Here is a 17,514-nt window from a genome sequence, read left to right as displayed (position 1 = left end):
ATCCATTCCTAATGTGAGTCCAGATACATTGTGCTTTTCGAACCACACTAATCTCTCACTTGCAGGTCCCAACTCAAAAGTCGTTGAAGGACGTACGTGACGTATTTCTTTACCCTGTCCAACCATTTTAAGATCGAATTCTAGGCTGGTGCTACCAGACGTCCACCTATTCAGGCCCGTCGAATACCACCAGGCTTTTTCGACGACACCCAAGTGAGTCGTCTACACTTCGACCAGCTCTTTTCCTGATCTCTCTCAGTCCTCTACAGCACGTGGTACCCGTACTCTCTCTCCTGCGCACAATTCTCGCAGTCATCGCCCATCTCTATTTGCCATTCCACGTGCCCTTCTCGAACGACTTTCGTCGTTCTTCCAGCCTCACTCTCACTCCGATGTTGATAGAGCAACCGAACTTCAGCAACGCCCAAGGCGTTCCATCTTTTCTCGCGGTCCTCCTATTGTCGAAGTTGCTACAGTACCGGACAAAAAGGTGTTTTCTTCTCATCTATTTCCAATCACGGTGGTTCAATAGTTTCTGTTCAGGCATTATATGTTGCTCCACGACCGCGGCCGCAGCAGCAAAGCCAGTCGCACACCCAGGGCTCGTCGTCGCAATCTCAGCCCACCACAACACCTGCTCAAGGTACCAGCACTGCCGCACCAGGTGCAGCAACCGCGCAGTCACCACGCATCCCATTGTGGGCTCGTTTTATTCTATTTATCTGCTGCGCATCTCCCCCGCACGCCAATGGTCATTAATACAGGAGCAGTACATGTACAATCATCTTGCTCTTCACGTCTTCCGCTCTTCCAACAATCCTGGTTCTTCGTCGTGAGACTCGTCTAATCATGCTAACAGTCAACTAACAGTCATGACAAAAGACGTCATACTCGTTCCCAAGCTTAGAGTCCTGGCTTGCGACAGGTATGCAGAGCAGCAACACCTGAATACATAATGAAGAATGGAGCTGTCACTTTTTGGGTGACCCTGTCGTTGCGAAACTATTTCCTTGGACTTGTTCTGTGTCAAACTTCGCCACAATGTTTGAAAAGCATGAGTATTTTGTTCCAACATTTTTGTCAGTGGTAGAGAGCCAGTCACGGTTACATTGCAGACTCGTTTCGTTCTCTTTTTTTTGGCCGTGCAACTCCCCCACACGCCAATGGTGATCAATACAGGTACAAAACTAGTTTCTGGTTCTTCTGTACTCTTATCTTTCTTCATATCATTTCGCAACCACGTACATTAATATTGTTTCCTTGTCGTAAGACTCGAGTAATGCATCGAACTCGACAATGGCAACCGTTGCGAGAAAAACATTGTGAGATCAATTAAGAGGATGAAAGCCTGGAACCTAGCACGGATGATGGTTTGGTTTGGTACACAATCCATTCTCCGTCTACATCTTCGTTTCGCAACTCAATCTCGGCACCTACTAGGAGACAACGCAATCTTTCCGATCGAGACCCGGAGAAATTGGATAATGAAGACCTGGCCACAGACCAGTCTACCACGTTCGGCGTATCGTCTGGAGAGTCAGGCAGCTCGAGGAGAGAACGATTCTACGAATGAACGAACGAACGAACAATTATGAATGTTCATTGTTCACTGAGTACGTCTTGTCCCCCAGAACTGAATCAACTTGTCTTCCATGGTGATCAGCAGATCACAGCGCCAGCCTGTCTTGTCGCCATATCTAAGATATATCTCCTGGCCTTTGTCATACTACCGTCTGTTTCAATGACTGAGAATGTGATGCAATGCAATTGAAGCCTGCGATGCTCAACGGGGAGGGCGTTTTACCACAAATCAGGATGCCAAAGACGCCAAACAGTGAATAGGCAATGTCTTCTTGCAGCGTGGTGACACGGGTCAATCTCTGATGGTAGCCAGTTGGGCTTGTCAGCAATGTCTCCGGTTTATCGTCTGGTTATTGAGTAGTGCCAGGGTGTTTAAGTAGCCCGGATGTCATCGAAGACTCGGGCAAATGAATTCTCGAAGACCGTGTGGCAGAGCGTAACCCCGCTTTGCTGTTGAATGTTGAGATACTATGGGGGACTTTCCAAAGCTTCAAGTTGTATCATTCGCGTTCGAAGCATCATGCGGGGTTTGAAATTATACTTACATGTTCCAGAATCCAGACGGAGCCGGGAGGGTACACTGCTTACTAGTAACTACTAATACTCGGTCGTTGTTTGTTTCGAACTGCAGCGCTCAGCACTAAAGGCTAATCTGTGGTGCGTTCCAACACCCCGAGTCCTTCAGATTTCTGGATTTTGAGATGCATATGAAAATCCACCACTAAAGTATATATTACAATGTGAGTCTGCACAAGATATCCATTCTTGTTCGTCTCACTCATTGTCACAGTATGTTATCATCAGAGAACCGACGAGTCCTTCAGGCTGCATTACGTTGATTCCAGCGCCTTGACGTCGTAATATAACTTTATACATTGCTTTTAGCGATGAAAATAAAAGACATGCTCTGCCGGCATGTAATGGTATATCCAATACAACTTTCTCACCAGTCCTCTTATGCGCCATAGCGGTCCCGGTCTGCTCAAGGATGGACACGCTCCAGCGGTCAATACCAGCGTCGAGCAAGAGGAACAGCTGTATGATACGGACATAAGCGCCTGGCCCACTCATGGTCACATAGGGTCGTGTTCCATTCCACGGGATCTCCTGTTCCCGGGGCCAACAGCCACGAGGCTTGTGTGTAAGAACATGCTTTCTTCACGTTGTATAGAAGGTTTACTCGCAGTAAAAATGGTTTTTTCCCATTCCTCCCTTCCTTGATCCACCTGTGTCCACTACAGCACGAATGATGCATAACACGTGCCCGCGATCCAGTTCTGCACCTGCGGATGACGACCTCCTGACCAACGAGTAAGTGGCGAGTTAGACTGAGTTGATTATCAGCTCATGGACACACAGGAGTCCGATTGAGGCGTCTATTGAGGAAGGCCTAGCCAGGACTATGTAAATATTAACCAATTAGTATGGTACATTTGACTCTAACTCTATCATCTCAAAGGTCAAGCACTCTGGAGCAGACCACGGACAATGGGATCGAGCCGAATGAAAATCCTGCGATGTCCACCGAAAAAAACCTTGCTAAGATGTGAGTGTCAACTCATCAGCACGGTACACTTGACACCTGACCATATTTTCTTAAAGCTCAGATACGCTGGCGCAGATTCTCGATGTCCTTAAAGAATCGACTATCGCAGAAGAACGCGGAAAAGATGACAATTCAAAGTTTTGGGCAACGTACAAAAAAGTTTCGACTGAGCACGACGACGACTTCCTCGATCGGGCCAATGATGATATGGGCATTATCCTGACTTTCGTGCGTTTCTTTCTACGTATCTCAATGTAAGTCTCACAAGCGTATTAGGCTGGTCTGTTCTCAGCGGTCAACTCCACCTTCATCGTCGGAATGCAGCCTGATCCAGGAGACACTACCAATGCCCTCGTCCTCCAACTCATACAGATAATTGCTAATGGCCCAAATTCCGTACCTGGCATCAGCACTCTTTCCTCATCTACGGGATTTTCCTCTTCGACGGTCTGGACGCAAACACTTGCCTATGCTAGCCTCGCATTTAGCGTCTTGGCTGCGTTTGGGGCTGTCTTAGGCAAACAATGGCTGAACTCCTATAAATCAGTTCAAGGACGAGGGTCTCTTGAAGAGCGTGGCATAGAGAGGCAGATGAAGCTAGATGGACTAGAATCTTTCCGCCTGCAGACCATCTTGCGGGTATTCCTGGTGCTGCTCCAGATTTCGCTCCTGCTCTTCGGCCTTTCGCTAAGCGCCAACATGTGGGCCCAGCAAACCACTATATCCAGCGTTATTATCTGCACCACAGCTTTTGGCATTCTGTTCTACGTGGGCACTTTTCTCGTGTCGGTGTTGCATCCGGACAGTCCTTTCCGGACGCCAGCCTCGGACCTATTGGCAACCATCTGCCAAAAGATTTATCCAGGCAAATCTACATCGATTCGTCACACACTCGCCAAATCGTCCGCCATTCGCTGGATACTGGAGACATCAACGAACCCTGAAATTGTGGAGGCTGCGGCTACGATTGTACCTTGCGTACAATGGCCCCCGAACCTTGATGCTTCAGCAGCCTTCGCACGTTTACGTGATAGTTTTGTAGCGTGTCGTAACAGACCAGAGCTATATGTGAAGTATGGCAAAGCCATGGCCCATCTTTGCATCCAGCCGGTGAAAATCAACAAGGAACTTCTGGGATTTCTTTGGGATGACAAATTTAACCAAAGCCGAAGTCGTTTCATTCGCGATGCGTTCATGGCTGGATGTGCCGCCTATAAGCAGCTCAAGAGTTCACGGGAAGACAATGCTCGCCGACGGAAGCATCGGGCCAGTGCACGCACTGCGCTGAGAACGATGCTTGTCCACGGAACGCGCAATAAACTTTCACGCCCAGACGATGAACACTTGATTTGGTATGGTGATCTGCGCTGGCGTCACAGCGACGAGCGTGAGCCCAGCTATGAAAAATTTAATTGGCTAGTTGATTACCTGGGTGATGCAGAGAATCACACAGATCATGAAACAGAAGGCGACGCTTTGCTTGCACTGAGCTCCATGCGTAGACTAGGGAGCCCCGCCAAACGACCGTCCTACATCAACTCGCTCATCCGCTGTATGCACTCCACCAAACCTCCCCGAGTCCGTCATACGGCACTTAGAGCCGTATTTGAAGCTCGAGAAGAACTAGCTTCTATGACAAGCGCCTCGATGCCACAGGGTGTCGATGCGCAACTCCTGGATGGGCTTTCTTCGGCTCTTATGAGTGCTGTACGTCCAAATGACTACCACACAATCCACGACACTAGACCCGACGGCTCTTTCCACAAAGATCGAGACTTTTGTTACATCCGCCTCATCTATGCCCTGACAGAGAAAAACGAGTGGTGTCACCGTCTGATCCATCATGGCCATCTCAAATGGTGCATTTTTCTAGTTAACGATATCTGTCGCGATGATTATTTGCGGGTCGGATCCTGCCTTCTCGTGATCTTTGAGCGCGCCAAGTCCTTGGGCGAGGATCTTCCTTTCAGTCCTGCTGAGAAGAGGCGGCAGTTTCCCATCGCAGAAGCATGGCACACAGCACAATATGCTTCACGGGACGACCCCTACGTCGATGGAATACAAGCCCTCGTGATGGTGACGAGGCTGCATTTGACAGCCTTGGATGATAGTGTTCCGAGGGAGTGGTTCGCAGATCTCGCTGCAAAGGTGCATAGAGCTTTGGTCAATCTGCAGCAGAAGCAAACGTTCCATGTGAATGCTGGTATAGCTCAGGCTGAAATTGACGCTGCAATATCCTCAATGAAAGACTTGCACACCGACCTGGGTCATATGGTGGAGGAATGGAATATATCGCAAAGGGACGATGAAGCTTCTGGATCGTGAAAGACATGCATCCGCGGCGAAGTACTTTTACGCATTTGTTACACGTTGCATTCGCATAGATCAGTGTCTGGTTCATGGGATGAATGTCGTTTAAGAATCGTTGTTGTCTTGATTAAATCATGGGACGATCAACTGAGGAGGGTAAAAGTACAATAACAGAAGATCACAGAATGTGTTCCGCATCAGTCCTGAGCGATTCTGAACTCCAAGAGCATTGTCCCTACAAGATCATACGTTTGGGTGAGCACTAGACCAGCACTGGCCCTGTAAATTATAATAAATCAAACATCGTCAATGTATCCAGGAATGGAAGGAACTTGCCCAATTTCCTTGAATTCCTTCAAGGTTCGCTCCTTGCCATTCACAACAAGCCACATGATCATGTCTATTTGGTGTGTTGTGTGACTACCGAAGTTCAGTAATGTAGGTTCGGTAGCCTTATGGTCCTGAATGTATGGTTACACCTTAGCCATCAAGCTACGCTCTAAACTTACCTCACTAGACTCGTTAGCCCCTACGTCAGGCTCTTCGAATGCGCGCGAGAGCACGCACTCATCTATCACATGATATTGAGTCTGAAGCAAACTCCACTTTGAAATACAGCCCACTCACGAATCAACACTCGGCTGTTTGGTCCCATTGCTTTGCGAACATTACGGAGAATCACCCTCGACTCCTCGTCCGGCCAGCCATGAATGATGCTCCTTAACTTTATCAATTATTGAGCAGTCCGCATTGAATAGGAACAGATTTGGCACGCACGTAGTAAACATCCTTTCCGACGACAGGCGACTCCTCCAAGAAATTCAATGGCACGAACTCTACACGCCCGTCGAGCAGTACCTCAGGAGCATTTGTCTCCCATGTCTGATCAAATATAAATATAACTCGTCTGCTGTGGATGTCCGGACTCACATTTCTTGACAGCTTTATAGTTTCTGGGAGATCTTGATTGGTTATTCTGAGATGAGGGAACATTTTCGCCAGAGGAATAGACATTGCTCCGGTTCCAGATCCAACATCCACCACAGAGGATACATTGTCCCAATGGTAATCTTATGGCCCGCTTCAGTCATGCTGACAGTTGAAAAAACGGTGATAGCTCACGATGCGGCACCGCAGACAAGCCCTGGATCTCAGAATAGCCCATCATGGCTTTGTGAAATATCTGTGTATAAGATTCTGTGAGCCGCCAGTCAGTCATGAGCTGATGGATCCGCACGCACATCGCGTGCCTCATCCTGTGCAATATTGTAAAACATGAAAGCCCAGTATGATGACTAAAACTCACGTCCATCTCCCAGAAGCTGTTATTTTTGCCTTCCTTTCCGAGAGTAAATACTCGTGGGGCTCTTTCAACCTTGTCCGACCTTGCAAACTCTTGGTCGACCATAGTCTCATAGAGAACCGCAGCATATTTTGGGAATTCTCGCTGAGTTTTTATATAAAACCCGACGTTGTTTGTTACCTTGAGCACGAGGGAAAGTCGTGTATTTGCGAATACGTCTCGCTTAACTATGGAACACCAAAGGCTTCAGAGAGAACTATTAACTGACAGTATAATGCATGTTACCCTCTTTGAAGCAACCCCTGAGGGCCAAAACGCGCAACACGCGTGCGATCTTGGTCTTATCGAGGTTGACTGCGTCGGCCAACACATCCACGCTAAGACCTTCCGGGTGCTTGTCCAAGACGTCTGCAGCGCGTGATTGCACAGCGACGTCTATGCATGCCCAATTGTAATTATTGACAAACTAGGAAGATGAGCAACAAGGCATACAGGGCCATTTATAAATTATAATCGGCACTTACATTATGCACCGTGCGTTGAGGGGGAGCCAGCATTGTGTTCAATTGCTCACATGCACCTTCGAGCAGCCTGATTGCCTTTCTGAGGGCGAGTGTATCTGTCGCAAGATCGAGGGGGTGGAGGGTGCCTGCATCGACGCCAGGGACTCCATGTTCAGTGTTCTTGTATTCCTCCATTGCTTTGCGTGCAGAGGAATTGATGATGTCCAAGAGGGCTTCAACCTTGAGTTCATTTGGTTCCATCATTTTTGGGAGTGTGTGATTCCTCAACAGCCGTTCAGGTTTTATATTCTTTGACCAAATATCATCTAGCTGGATTCCACGGCAAAGACATTCAACATTGGGTATGTGGAAAAAGATCGAAGCACAAAACCTAACTTCTGACTCGGATAACACTGGTTGTTACTCGCGTGACGGTATCAGAGTGGTAAGAACACACGGCACATCTATCCTGAACGACATCCGTGTTACTTGAAGCGAGTAGATGAGCCAAGGTTCAGGTAAGTATGATGCTGGCATTTGCAGCGTGCATACTATAATAATCAGCAAGAGGATGTCATCCACCCTGTGAGGTGTATGTCCGTGTCATCAGTCACTGGTCAGCTACCCATAATTATTAAAAACACCACACTGACGGTAATCATGACTGACCTATAGCTTAATACTTATGGCGCTTCAATTTGCTACTATGACTTATTTGCAAGGAAGTCCGACGTGATCGTCTGAAATTCTCCATCACGCTGCTGCAATAGCAAAAATGTACCAAAAGGCTGTCCAAGGCGACCTGGTGGGCTCATCAGTAAACGTGAGTTCAAAATATGGGATGCCAAGACAGGCGAGCTGCTTGCCACACTAGGGAACAAACTGGAACACGACCTCATAGTTCGGAGCTTGACCTGGACGTCGGACGGAAAGAACGGTTCATATGACCCATTTAGGATATTCAACACAGCCACTTGAAGTCACTTGGCAGGCGATCGCGGTCACACAAACTTCATCTTCTTGTCTTTCAATGAACGTTTCTTTGCAAGTGCATCATGAGATAAAACGGCGCGTGTGTGGAATCTAGACACCAACCTCCCAGTTGGTCCACCCCTCCAGCACGATGACTGCGTGCGCTGCGCATCCATTTCCGCTGATGGAAAACTGCTGGTCAGTGGTTGCCAAAATAAAAACGCATATATATTATACATGGGACATTCACGCCATCATCAAAGAAGCAGGCCTTGAAGACCTCCTTCAACCTTTATAAACCTCATGGTTCTCCAGTAAAACTACGCTAATCTCCCACTCGCAGGTTGCAGCTCAAGAGTCATTAATGGATGTATGTGATTTGTCTCTCAACCTTCTCTGGTTGTAACCTGGATATTCTATTTAGGTGGATACTACACAGGCCGATGATGATGACCGGACCTTTCGCCAGGCTTTTTCAACGGCGTGACAGATGGTGCTAATGTGCGTCATCAGCGTTTCTAAATCGTTTCCTGTTCTGGCATCTTGATCTCAGTCGTCTGGAACATACGCTAACTATCACCGTTCCTCTTCCCGCCGTCCTCGCCCTCCCACATCCTCTTTGGGGAGCGCGAGAGCGCTCTTCGGTCGCCTTTCGTCGCTCCAACCTAATAAATCAACTGAACTCCGGCAACGGTCTATCTTGTCTCGGTCCTCATATCGTCGAAGTTGCTGCAGTAAAGGGCAGAGAGGTGCATATTTCTTCGCATGCATTTCCTATCATCGTGGTTTAATGATTTCGGTCCAAGTTATATTCGCTGCCCCTCCACCGCCAAAAAAAACAGTAGCAAAGCCAATCGCACGCCCAGGGGTCATCAACGACACAGCCTGCTCCAGGGGCTAATTCTACTACACCACGTCCAAGACATGTGCATTCACTACCCGTCCGATTGTTGGGTCATCTCGTGCTTTTTCTTTGCTGCGCATCCCCTCAACACGCCGATGCCAAAGCACAACCAACGCAGCAGCAGCAAGATCAATCGACAGGTCAGGCCCAGCCCCAGGCATTACCATTGCGGACTCAGTCTACTGCCGCCTCAATATCTACGACACCTGCTCCTGCGATTTGTCCTACTGCGCTAAGTGCAGTAAGCGCGTAGCCACGGCCCCCTCTATGCCAGACTCATCTCATTATTTTTTCTGTTGTGCAACTCTCCCGCACGCTGATGGTCATTAATACAGGTACACAACTGTTCCATATTTGCTTCTAGTGCTTCTGTGCTCATCTTTCATATCATTTGGCAATTACCTACATGAATCTTGTTTCCTCGTCATGAGACTCGTGCAATGTAATCGACCTCGACAATGCCAACTGTTGTGACAAATCGATAGGCCAAATTCCAAAATCACCCCCTTTGTTTAGGTTTGGAGCGAAACAAACAACCACCTCCCTGTACTTCCCTGACACATATTTCTAAATCTGAGTATGATTATCATCCGTCGCCAAGCTTTCCAGCGCCTAGTCAAGGATCTGACATCCGTTTTCATCTGGACTCGATACACAAAGCAATGCCCTCGTCACTTCACTCCGAGCCTATCCATCTAGTTGCACGTGTAGGGTAAATGAGATTCTGAGAACATGGAAGCAGTGAGATTTTCGGTGTCGAACGGTCGTCCTTTGCCAGATTGAGCTGTGGTCTGCTGCATATTTACCGGCACCAATGGAGAACGCGGGTGAGGTTGAAGATGACGTCACCTTGGACGAGAAGGCCCATGCGACAACTCTATTCCGGGAACCTCGATCATTGCACGCACTTTGACAAGATACTACACTCCCTTTTCCTTCTGTATCGCACAGCAGCCTAGTGTATGATAATTCCTTTCAGACGAACTCTAGTCCGACTCTCTCACACGGAATGCTTGACGAGGAATTACATTTCCGAGTTTGTCTCGAATTGACAACTTGGCACTTGCACTGCTATGGAACACCTGGTTCAGTGGGCTACTCTAGCAGCCCAAGTTATTTTGTGTTGCGCCCGAGTCATGGTTTTGTGGTGCGTCGTCATTCTTCAATGCGTCAGCCGATAAGGTGTTGAACGTTGAATCCCGGAGCAGTACGATATCAACGTTCAGATGTTCGGGGCACTGAGGGCCCGAGCATCTCCAGCTAGACCTCAGACTCAGAGCCACACAAACCAAGCATCCACTCAAGTTTTCAAAATAACGTCGATTTTTCCCTCGACATAAATAGTGTCCATAGGTATATATGCTAGCGCTACATCTTTACATCGATGCTTGGTATGCGAAATAAATAACTGGAACATGCGATGGAATGTCGGGTGTTCAACAGGTGCGTTAGCGAGGTGAATGAAGAATCGAAAATCTATACATGATACTATAGTGTAACACGGCGTCGCAAATTGGTGGCACGCCTAACGCGGGCCCGCACGATGCGTAAAGCAGACGCCCGCTTAGCCGTGCTATGCGATACTCCACTTACTCACCGCAGCCTGCACCAAGCGCCCCATATCCTCACGGGCTTGCTTCTTTGCACTGTCAGTGATACCTACGAGTGCATCGAGTGCGCGCGGCGATGTTTGTAGCGGATCGAACTCGAGGACGTGTCCATCGGAGGTTGAGATCGCGACGACTGCCCGGGCAGAGGACGAGGAAGGGAGGGACGAGAGCGAGCTTGAATGCATGAGAGAAGACGTAGCGGGTTTAGACGCCGGTGGCTCCGGTACACGAGCTGCTGTGCGTGAGTTGGCGCGTGAATGCGTGCGGTTATGGTTTTGAGTTTGAGAGTTGGCTTGTGAGTGGGTTTGTGAGAAGGTGGGTTGGGTGGAGGATGAGGGGACGAGCGAGACGGATGGATCACGCCGTATAACTATGCTGTTTACGCGTCGTAGAGTCTTGCCTTGCCCTTGCGTATTTACCTGCGTCTCCTTTCCTTTGCCTTTGTTTTTCACATCCATGTCAGAACCTTCCTCTTCCTCTTCAGCAGCAAACCACTCCAAGCCGAGCTTATATGGGTTGGCTAGCGGAGACCCGTTTAGACTAAGCATGCTCTCGTCGCGGCGGGGTGCACGGAGGGTGGGATAAGTGGGGGTCTTAGCAGGCAAAGTTGGAGCGAAGGTTGCGCTGGTGGGCGGGCGCTTTGCCTGTGATGGTGGCTTGGCATTCCATGGCATCGATTTTCCAGGAGAAGAGGGAGCTTTGAAAGGCGATAGAGCACGCAATTTAGAGGGAGATGTTCGGAGGGTAGACGGTTTCTGCGGACTGACGGAGGGCAAGCGGAGGGTTGAACGGAATTGCCCGGGGGTACGCGGGACTGCTGCAGATAATGTGCGGATGCGTTGTGCAGTGCCCGTGTTAGCGGGAGGGGCCTTCTTCTTGGGAGTGACATGCATCATCCTCGCTGAATGAGAGGTGTGTCAATGAAAAGACTGATGCTAAGTTGTCCACGTACCATTCTTAACGGCGCGCTCGCCTTCACTAGCCTCCTCCCACTTGCGCTTGCGAGTCTCACGATCAATCTCGAGATTGGGCGGAGCACCACCCACGAGACCACGAAGACACGCTTGAACGTCGCCATTGTAGGCATCAGCAAACTCGCCCATGGTCACACCGCGCACGAGTTTGGGAATGCGAGAGATGAGCCCTTCTTGGTGAAGCCGAAAGTTTTTGAGCGCGTCTGTGAGCCATTCCTCAAGCTGGCGAACACGGTGTTCGACTGTGCAGAAAGATTGAGGCAGAAAATTCAGTAAAGCAAAGGTGAGATAATGCGAAACAGGCTTAATGCACCTTCAATGTCAAGATTCTGGAGTAGCTGTTGTTTTTCCTCTGGAGTATATTTGCGGGATGTGTCTGGGATGTACATCTTTACCAGCTTCGACGATCAGAACAGAGATGAACAAGCACAGGGCTAGAATTCACAACGCCGCAACGTTCTAAAGTGGATTGAAAGTGGACAAACATTACACAGATAGAAGAAGCACGTGGTCGCGTATGTCCATGGACCACGTCCACAGGTCCGTTTGTAATAGGTGGCAACTTTTCGAACTACAGCTGAACAGGTGCAACTCAGGTTACGGGGGCCCATTAGTTACATAGACCTCTCTCACATCTATTCTTCATGTCACAGCGAAAAGAGGTTTACCTTGTCATTGGAGGTAGCGGCTTCGTCGGCCGTCACATCGTCGAGCATCTTCTAGCTCGTGGGGATATTGTCTGTGTATTCGACATCGTCCAGCGACATCACGATGTTGACTTTTATTCCGGTGATATCACGGACGAATCCCAACTGCTTGATGTATTGAGAAAGGTGCACTACATTACTCATTTCCATGGTCACTGAGCGCTAACTCACTTTCCTTCTCTGTGCGGTGTACGTCTGTTTGCTGCTGGAATGACTGCAGACCGGTGCGACTTGTATAATCCACACCGCTTCACCACCACACGGTGCCAAGGATCCAAGCATATATTATAAAGTCAATGTCGATGGCTGCAAAGCTGTCATCAGCGCAGCGCAGGCTGCTGGTGTGACAAAGCTAGTGTACACAAGCAGTGCTGGTGTCGTTTTTGATGGTGGTGACGTTGTCAACCTCGATGAACGCGCTCCATTCCCGGAGAAGCCATTTGATGCATATAATGATTCAAAAGCACAGGGGGAGAAACTCATACTCGAGGCCAATGGTAAGGGTGGCCTACTGACTGTTGCTTTACGGCCTGCAGGCATTTTTGGGTATGTCATTTCTTCATATCAACCAACGAAAAATGAACATTGATACAACGTGATGCTCTCTAGTGAGGGTGACCGCCAAATGATGGTGGGCCTCTACCAAGCCTATCAACGTGGACAAACTCACTTCCAAGTCGGAGACAACAATAATCTTTTCGACTACACCTACGTCGGTAATCTCGCTAAAGCACATCTAATTGCCGCCGATAAGCTGTCCTCTCCCCCACTTCCTACATCATCACAAGAGACCCTCACTATCGACTCTCTTAAAGCCAAACTTCATCTTGACCGTGCCCTCCAGCCTGTCAGCGCAACAGTCGGAGCAAAGCGAGTCCCAACGTGCGAAGCACGCCCTCTAGGACCATACGTTACGCTGCCGCCTAACGCCGCCGAAATAAAGGCAGCGTTCACCGCTCCACGCGATCCGCACACTCCCGCGCACCCTATCATACGCTCCCGATTCGACCAGTTTTCCGATAATGCCATTGATATTGCAGAGACCTCGCCGCTGCAGGTTGCGGGGCAGGTGTTTTTCATCACGAACGGCGAGCCAGTGTACTTTTGGGATTTCATGCGCCTTATATGGCTTGCGCTCGACCCGCCTTCATCAAAGTCCCCATCGGGCGCATCGGAACGGGCACAGAGGCCTGTGTGGGTGATACCTAGGGGCTTTGGAATGGTGCTGGGCTTCCTTGCGGAGTGCTGGGCGTCCTTGATCGGGAAAGAGGCTGGGTTCACGCGATATAGGGTTGGGTATAGTTGTGCTACGAGGTACCACAATATTGAGAAAGCAAGGCGTGTACTCGGGTATGAACCGGAAGTCGGGCTGGAGGAGGGTGTCAGAAGAATGGTGGAGGTAAGTGTTTGGCCGTTGGGTTTTCATTTAGTGTGATTGATTGTTCTTTCTTTCCGTACAGTGGTTCAAAAAGGAGAACAATCTTCCGTGATGGCCTTGGATGCTTGTTATCTGTATTTGGGTTTGGATTAACTCAATTTCATTGTGCACTTTGTTCAGATACCCGCGCATTTTGCTTCATTTTCTACTTTATTGATGCACAGTTATATCTACGCATCCGTGATCAACGCTCTTGGGCTGGCTGCCAATTCATATCCTAACATCGATATTTGTATTTGAAGATTTCATGGAGGCCTTGCATCGATATTAGTAGCGAAGGACCTGCCAGTGGCTACAAGAATGGGACGATATTGTTGATACTCAACGAAATTTCCAATTCATAAGCCCTACGTAATAGTGTGATGCATTGCCTTCAATTGATGCACAGAATGCAGTCGAAAAAACCAATGTAACAACAGATACAAAGTACTAATCATGAGTCAAGTAACTCAAGATATGCAGCCCGGTAAACCATCCCAGCACGATCGCGAATTTTGACCAATGGATGAGACTCTTCATTCCTATAGCCACATCAATTGAGGCTTCCCACGAGCGAGGAATCCATACCTCTGTGCTTGCTGTCGCAATTCTAACAGCACTGACACTGGGATAGCGCCGATGGCGAAACCTTCTCCGCGGGACAAGGACATGTTGCCAGTAGTGACATACCCAATGATAGACGTCTGGGGAGGAGCAGCCTCGGCGGGCTAAGGGAGCGTATCAATCTGCGCATACATGATCAAAGGGGAAAAAAACGACAAACCTCATTCGAATCCGCACCCTCTCGAATCTTGCCCTTCTCCTTGATGATCTTCCTGGCTTCGTCGTCATCAATGCGGTAGATAATGGCAAGGTCGTTCGGGGCGCCCCGACTGACCATCTTCAGACGGACCATGACCAATGCCCCTTTCAGGAGATCTTCGGGGCGATAACTTGCATCGAGTACATCCATACCACGTTTCGTCCGAAGCCTGTTGATCTCTGCAAGGAGCCCTGCGCCATGATTAAAATTCTGAGTTGCTTTTGCTAGAATAGTCGGCACTTCGGGACCACGGAGCAACCACGGGCGAACGGTTGGTGCTTTGTCAACTTCCATCGCATCCTGAGGCTCTCTTTGTGCCGGCACCAAGTTCTCATCCACCTCAGACGCCACTGGGAGCCCAAGCACAACTTCCCAATCCGCCCGCCATGGGCTACGGGTGCCAAGCTTCTTAAAATTGGCCCTCTTCGCTGGTGGCGTCCTGTTCCACTTCGCTTTCTCCTTAACGGCACGCTCATCCCAATGCTTGTCGTAGAACTCTGTGCAAGGAAAATCTCTCGGAAAATACGCAGTGCCTGCCTCGAAGGCTTGTGAGCCTCGCTCTCGCTGTCCGCCGACGCGTGTGCCAGTGTGTACCAGTGAGGGGAGGAAAGGCATGCCCCACCCAGCGGGAACAACAACCATCCAGCCGTGGATGCCATGAGTGCTGGAGGGCGATTCGAGCGAGCGCTGTATGAGCAACAGTGGGATACGATCGTCCTGGCGAAGGGGACTAAGAGGCGTGCCTGGAACAAGATTCTTTGCGTGCAAGTTACTTATTGCACCTCATTACGAGGGCCAATGAAGGGCTTACCTTTGAGCGGCGCGCATCAAGGTCTTTCTTCTTGTATGTAGGCTTTTTCAGCGCTGAACGCTGCTCTTCATCCCAGATTTCGCTTTGAGCAAGAATGGCTGCGGGGAACGTCATTGCCGGGGTAGCGGGGTGTTGACCGTCCATTCTGAGTTTGGCGTTCTTAGGCGGAAACCTGGGTAGAAAGTTACTCATATGGACAAGTCAAGGAGCCAGAGATACCTACTTCAGTCGTGGGTCAAGGACTTTCATCCCGATGACTATTCCGCGTGGTAAGGATGCAGTGGTCTGCAGATCAGTCAGGGACGGCCAGAACTGTCTGCGTTGTCAAATTTTATAAGGAAATTAAGTAAAAAACGAAAGCACCTTTTTGAATTCTTGCCTATCATCATCTGCAACTACAGATAAAGCGCCCTTGATGACCTGACTTGCTTTGGGTCCCATGATTTCGAAAGCATTTACGCTGCCTCGCAAATCGACTATCTCTACCTCTGCATACACGTCTTTATGTCGCTGTTTTTCAGCCTCAAGGACCAAGGAAGCAGATCCCTGTAACGCTGCGAAGATGTCGTCGAACACTGCAGGGTGCGACCGCACCCAGATTACTCTCGTGGGACTCTGTGGAGCTGCGTTAACCGGTGCATCGTTCTTTCTTTTGCGCCTGCGTTTAGAGGAGCCTTTCGCTTGGGACGCATTCGCCGGTGCCGACGTGTTTCCAACGGGTAATGGCCGCCACATGATCGTTACTGGTGCGATCAAGTCAAAGGGGTAGCTTCCTGATTTGTATAGGTCTGTCTCGAGCACGCGAGCACCGGTCATGGATCTAATAAAGCGTTAGTGCATGCTTCCCCTTCTACATCACAGGCTGACCGCTTCATTCCAGTGCACTGAGGATCACAGCAAAGATCCAGCACATTTCGAAGGATGTTTTCAGGCCCCTTGAGCTCTATCAGTGAGTGGTACGACGAATCATGCAGAATTGAGCCATGCATAGAGGCTCGATGTGAAGGACGGAATGACTTTTCGGTTGGTGTTACTGCCTAAACAAGGATTCAGAAGGAGCCTGCAGATACAACTAGAGACTAACGAGTCTATACCCCCACATGTTTTCCATCTTCATCCGTTTGGCGTGCCAAATATGAGTCTCGAGCCAGGTCTTATCGCCTACGAAACACATCGTAAGACAAGGAGCACGCGGAGTCATATGTTTACTGACGTTGTCGCCTCAAGAGGGATTCAGTACGGCTCACTTGCTTTGTTTTCCCCTGCTTAGAGCGTCCACGCTTGAGTATGCGCCGGGTGACAGGAACCATCTGGCAAGCAAAATAAGGAAGATTTCCGAGGGAGTAGTTTGAGCCTTACCTCGGCGCGTGCTTTGTCTCGCAGACGCAAGGGAACACGACGAACATCATGGCTAGCTGCCCTTCGTCGTAAATGGCGGGGAAGAGTTTGCCATACACGATGAGTCACACTTTCCCTAAGCACGGAAAATAAGTATGTATGTATATTGAGACACATGCCTCTAACCCTGCTGTCTTGATCGCTTTCTGCATGGCATCGATCTCATACGCTCGAGCCTAGTGTTTCGCAATCAAACGATATAGAACCGGAATCGGTCAAAACACGTACCTCTGTGAACATTTCCACATCGATTGACGCGGGTAACCCCTGCATAGCTATTACAGGTAAATGTCAAGTAAAGAAACGATACGCGAAAGATGCTCACAGTCAAATCGAACGGTGGTACTTGACGGTCCAGCGAACGCGTTTCCTGAAGATTGGACAGTCCCACTCCCACTGGCTGACACAGGTGGCTGAACAGCAATTGTTCGAGCGCCTGCAACTTTAAGTTTCTTCCGTTCCCGAGACGTCATTTCTTCCGTGTCGTCCCCCTTACGTTTTGAAACCATACGTGCTTGATGTTAAATGATGCACTGTTTCCTCAAGAACGGGTCCCAAATCTGGTTTATGCACTCATCCAGCACTGGTAGAAACCGAGGATCGGAATGTGGTGAATACAAAATCTTTGAACTGAAAGAAACACAGTAGAGTTGCC

At 49.2% G+C, this 17,514-nt stretch overlaps 7 protein-coding genes across 7 annotated transcripts; 4 read left to right on the top strand and 3 right to left on the bottom strand.

The window, feature by feature from the left end:
- The first annotated feature begins 168 nt into the window (after window positions 1-168).
- HD556DRAFT_954162 (uncharacterized protein) lies at window positions 169-1,144 on the top strand. Its single transcript, XM_041312117.1, has 4 exons — window positions 169-213; window positions 260-490; window positions 544-829; window positions 883-1,144. The coding sequence occupies exons 2-4, from the start codon at window positions 393-395 to the stop codon at window positions 946-948; spliced, it is 450 nt and encodes a 149-aa protein (XP_041154786.1). The 5' UTR covers window positions 169-213; window positions 260-392; the 3' UTR covers window positions 949-1,144.
- Window positions 1,145-2,121: 977 nt separating this feature from the next.
- Window positions 2,122-3,662, top strand: HD556DRAFT_1299150 (uncharacterized protein; the record flags this gene model as incomplete). The annotated part of the gene is made up of 7 exons (XM_041299457.1): window positions 2,122-2,321; window positions 2,372-2,722; window positions 2,823-2,892; window positions 2,941-2,985; window positions 3,041-3,127; window positions 3,184-3,355; window positions 3,404-3,662. Coding segments are annotated over exons 2-7 (816 nt in total), but the record flags the coding sequence as incomplete, so codon positions are not given.
- Window positions 3,663-3,671: 9 nt separating this feature from the next.
- Window positions 3,672-5,655, top strand: HD556DRAFT_1409233 (uncharacterized protein). The gene has a single exon (XM_041304113.1). It carries the CDS (start codon window positions 3,719-3,721, stop codon window positions 5,450-5,452), a length of 1,734 nt encoding a protein of 577 aa, XP_041154784.1. The 5' UTR covers window positions 3,672-3,718; the 3' UTR covers window positions 5,453-5,655.
- A 78-nt stretch (window positions 5,656-5,733) lies between these two features.
- HD556DRAFT_1448771 (O-methyltransferase-domain-containing protein) lies at window positions 5,734-7,507 on the bottom strand (the record flags this gene model as incomplete). The annotated part of the gene is made up of 10 exons (XM_041307489.1): window positions 5,734-5,898; window positions 5,947-6,008; window positions 6,065-6,161; window positions 6,215-6,319; window positions 6,368-6,507; window positions 6,560-6,620; window positions 6,679-6,693; window positions 6,744-6,967; window positions 7,026-7,206; window positions 7,265-7,507. 10 exons carry the CDS (start codon window positions 7,505-7,507, stop codon window positions 5,734-5,736), a joined length of 1,293 nt encoding a protein of 430 aa, XP_041154783.1.
- A 2,773-nt stretch (window positions 7,508-10,280) lies between these two features.
- On the bottom strand, window positions 10,281-12,195 carry HD556DRAFT_953952 (uncharacterized protein). Its single transcript, XM_041312116.1, has 3 exons — window positions 12,017-12,195; window positions 11,682-11,945; window positions 10,281-11,630 (listed from the first exon to the last, which is right to left on the bottom strand). The coding sequence occupies exons 1-3, from the start codon at window positions 12,090-12,092 to the stop codon at window positions 10,693-10,695; spliced, it is 1,278 nt and encodes a 425-aa protein (XP_041154782.1). The 5' UTR covers window positions 12,093-12,195; the 3' UTR covers window positions 10,281-10,692.
- HD556DRAFT_1409210 (C-3 sterol dehydrogenase) lies at window positions 12,178-14,176 on the top strand. The gene is made up of 4 exons (XM_041304112.1): window positions 12,178-12,536; window positions 12,631-12,956; window positions 13,020-13,809; window positions 13,871-14,176. Exons 1-4 carry the CDS (start codon window positions 12,348-12,350, stop codon window positions 13,898-13,900), a joined length of 1,335 nt encoding a protein of 444 aa, XP_041154781.1. The 5' UTR covers window positions 12,178-12,347; the 3' UTR covers window positions 13,901-14,176.
- Window positions 14,177-17,509, bottom strand: HD556DRAFT_1409207 (ribonucleases P/MRP protein subunit POP1-domain-containing protein). The gene is made up of 12 exons (XM_041304111.1): window positions 17,185-17,509; window positions 17,088-17,134; window positions 16,986-17,035; window positions 16,821-16,935; window positions 16,675-16,771; window positions 16,546-16,622; window positions 16,329-16,498; window positions 15,825-16,281; window positions 15,685-15,773; window positions 15,462-15,633; window positions 14,612-15,406; window positions 14,177-14,555 (listed from the first exon to the last, which is right to left on the bottom strand). The coding sequence occupies exons 1-12, from the start codon at window positions 17,366-17,368 to the stop codon at window positions 14,370-14,372; spliced, it is 2,439 nt and encodes an 812-aa protein (XP_041154780.1). The 5' UTR covers window positions 17,369-17,509; the 3' UTR covers window positions 14,177-14,369.
- Between the last annotated feature and the right edge of the window lie 5 nt (window positions 17,510-17,514).

This window comes from Suillus plorans, assembly GCF_016647745.1.
Source record: "Suillus plorans strain S12 chromosome Unknown HD556scaffold_79, whole genome shotgun sequence".
Lineage (NCBI taxonomy): Eukaryota > Fungi > Basidiomycota > Agaricomycetes > Boletales > Suillaceae > Suillus > Suillus plorans.
The sequence above is the reverse complement of the archived record's forward strand: the minus strand, read 5'-3'. Positions and strand labels throughout refer to the sequence as shown.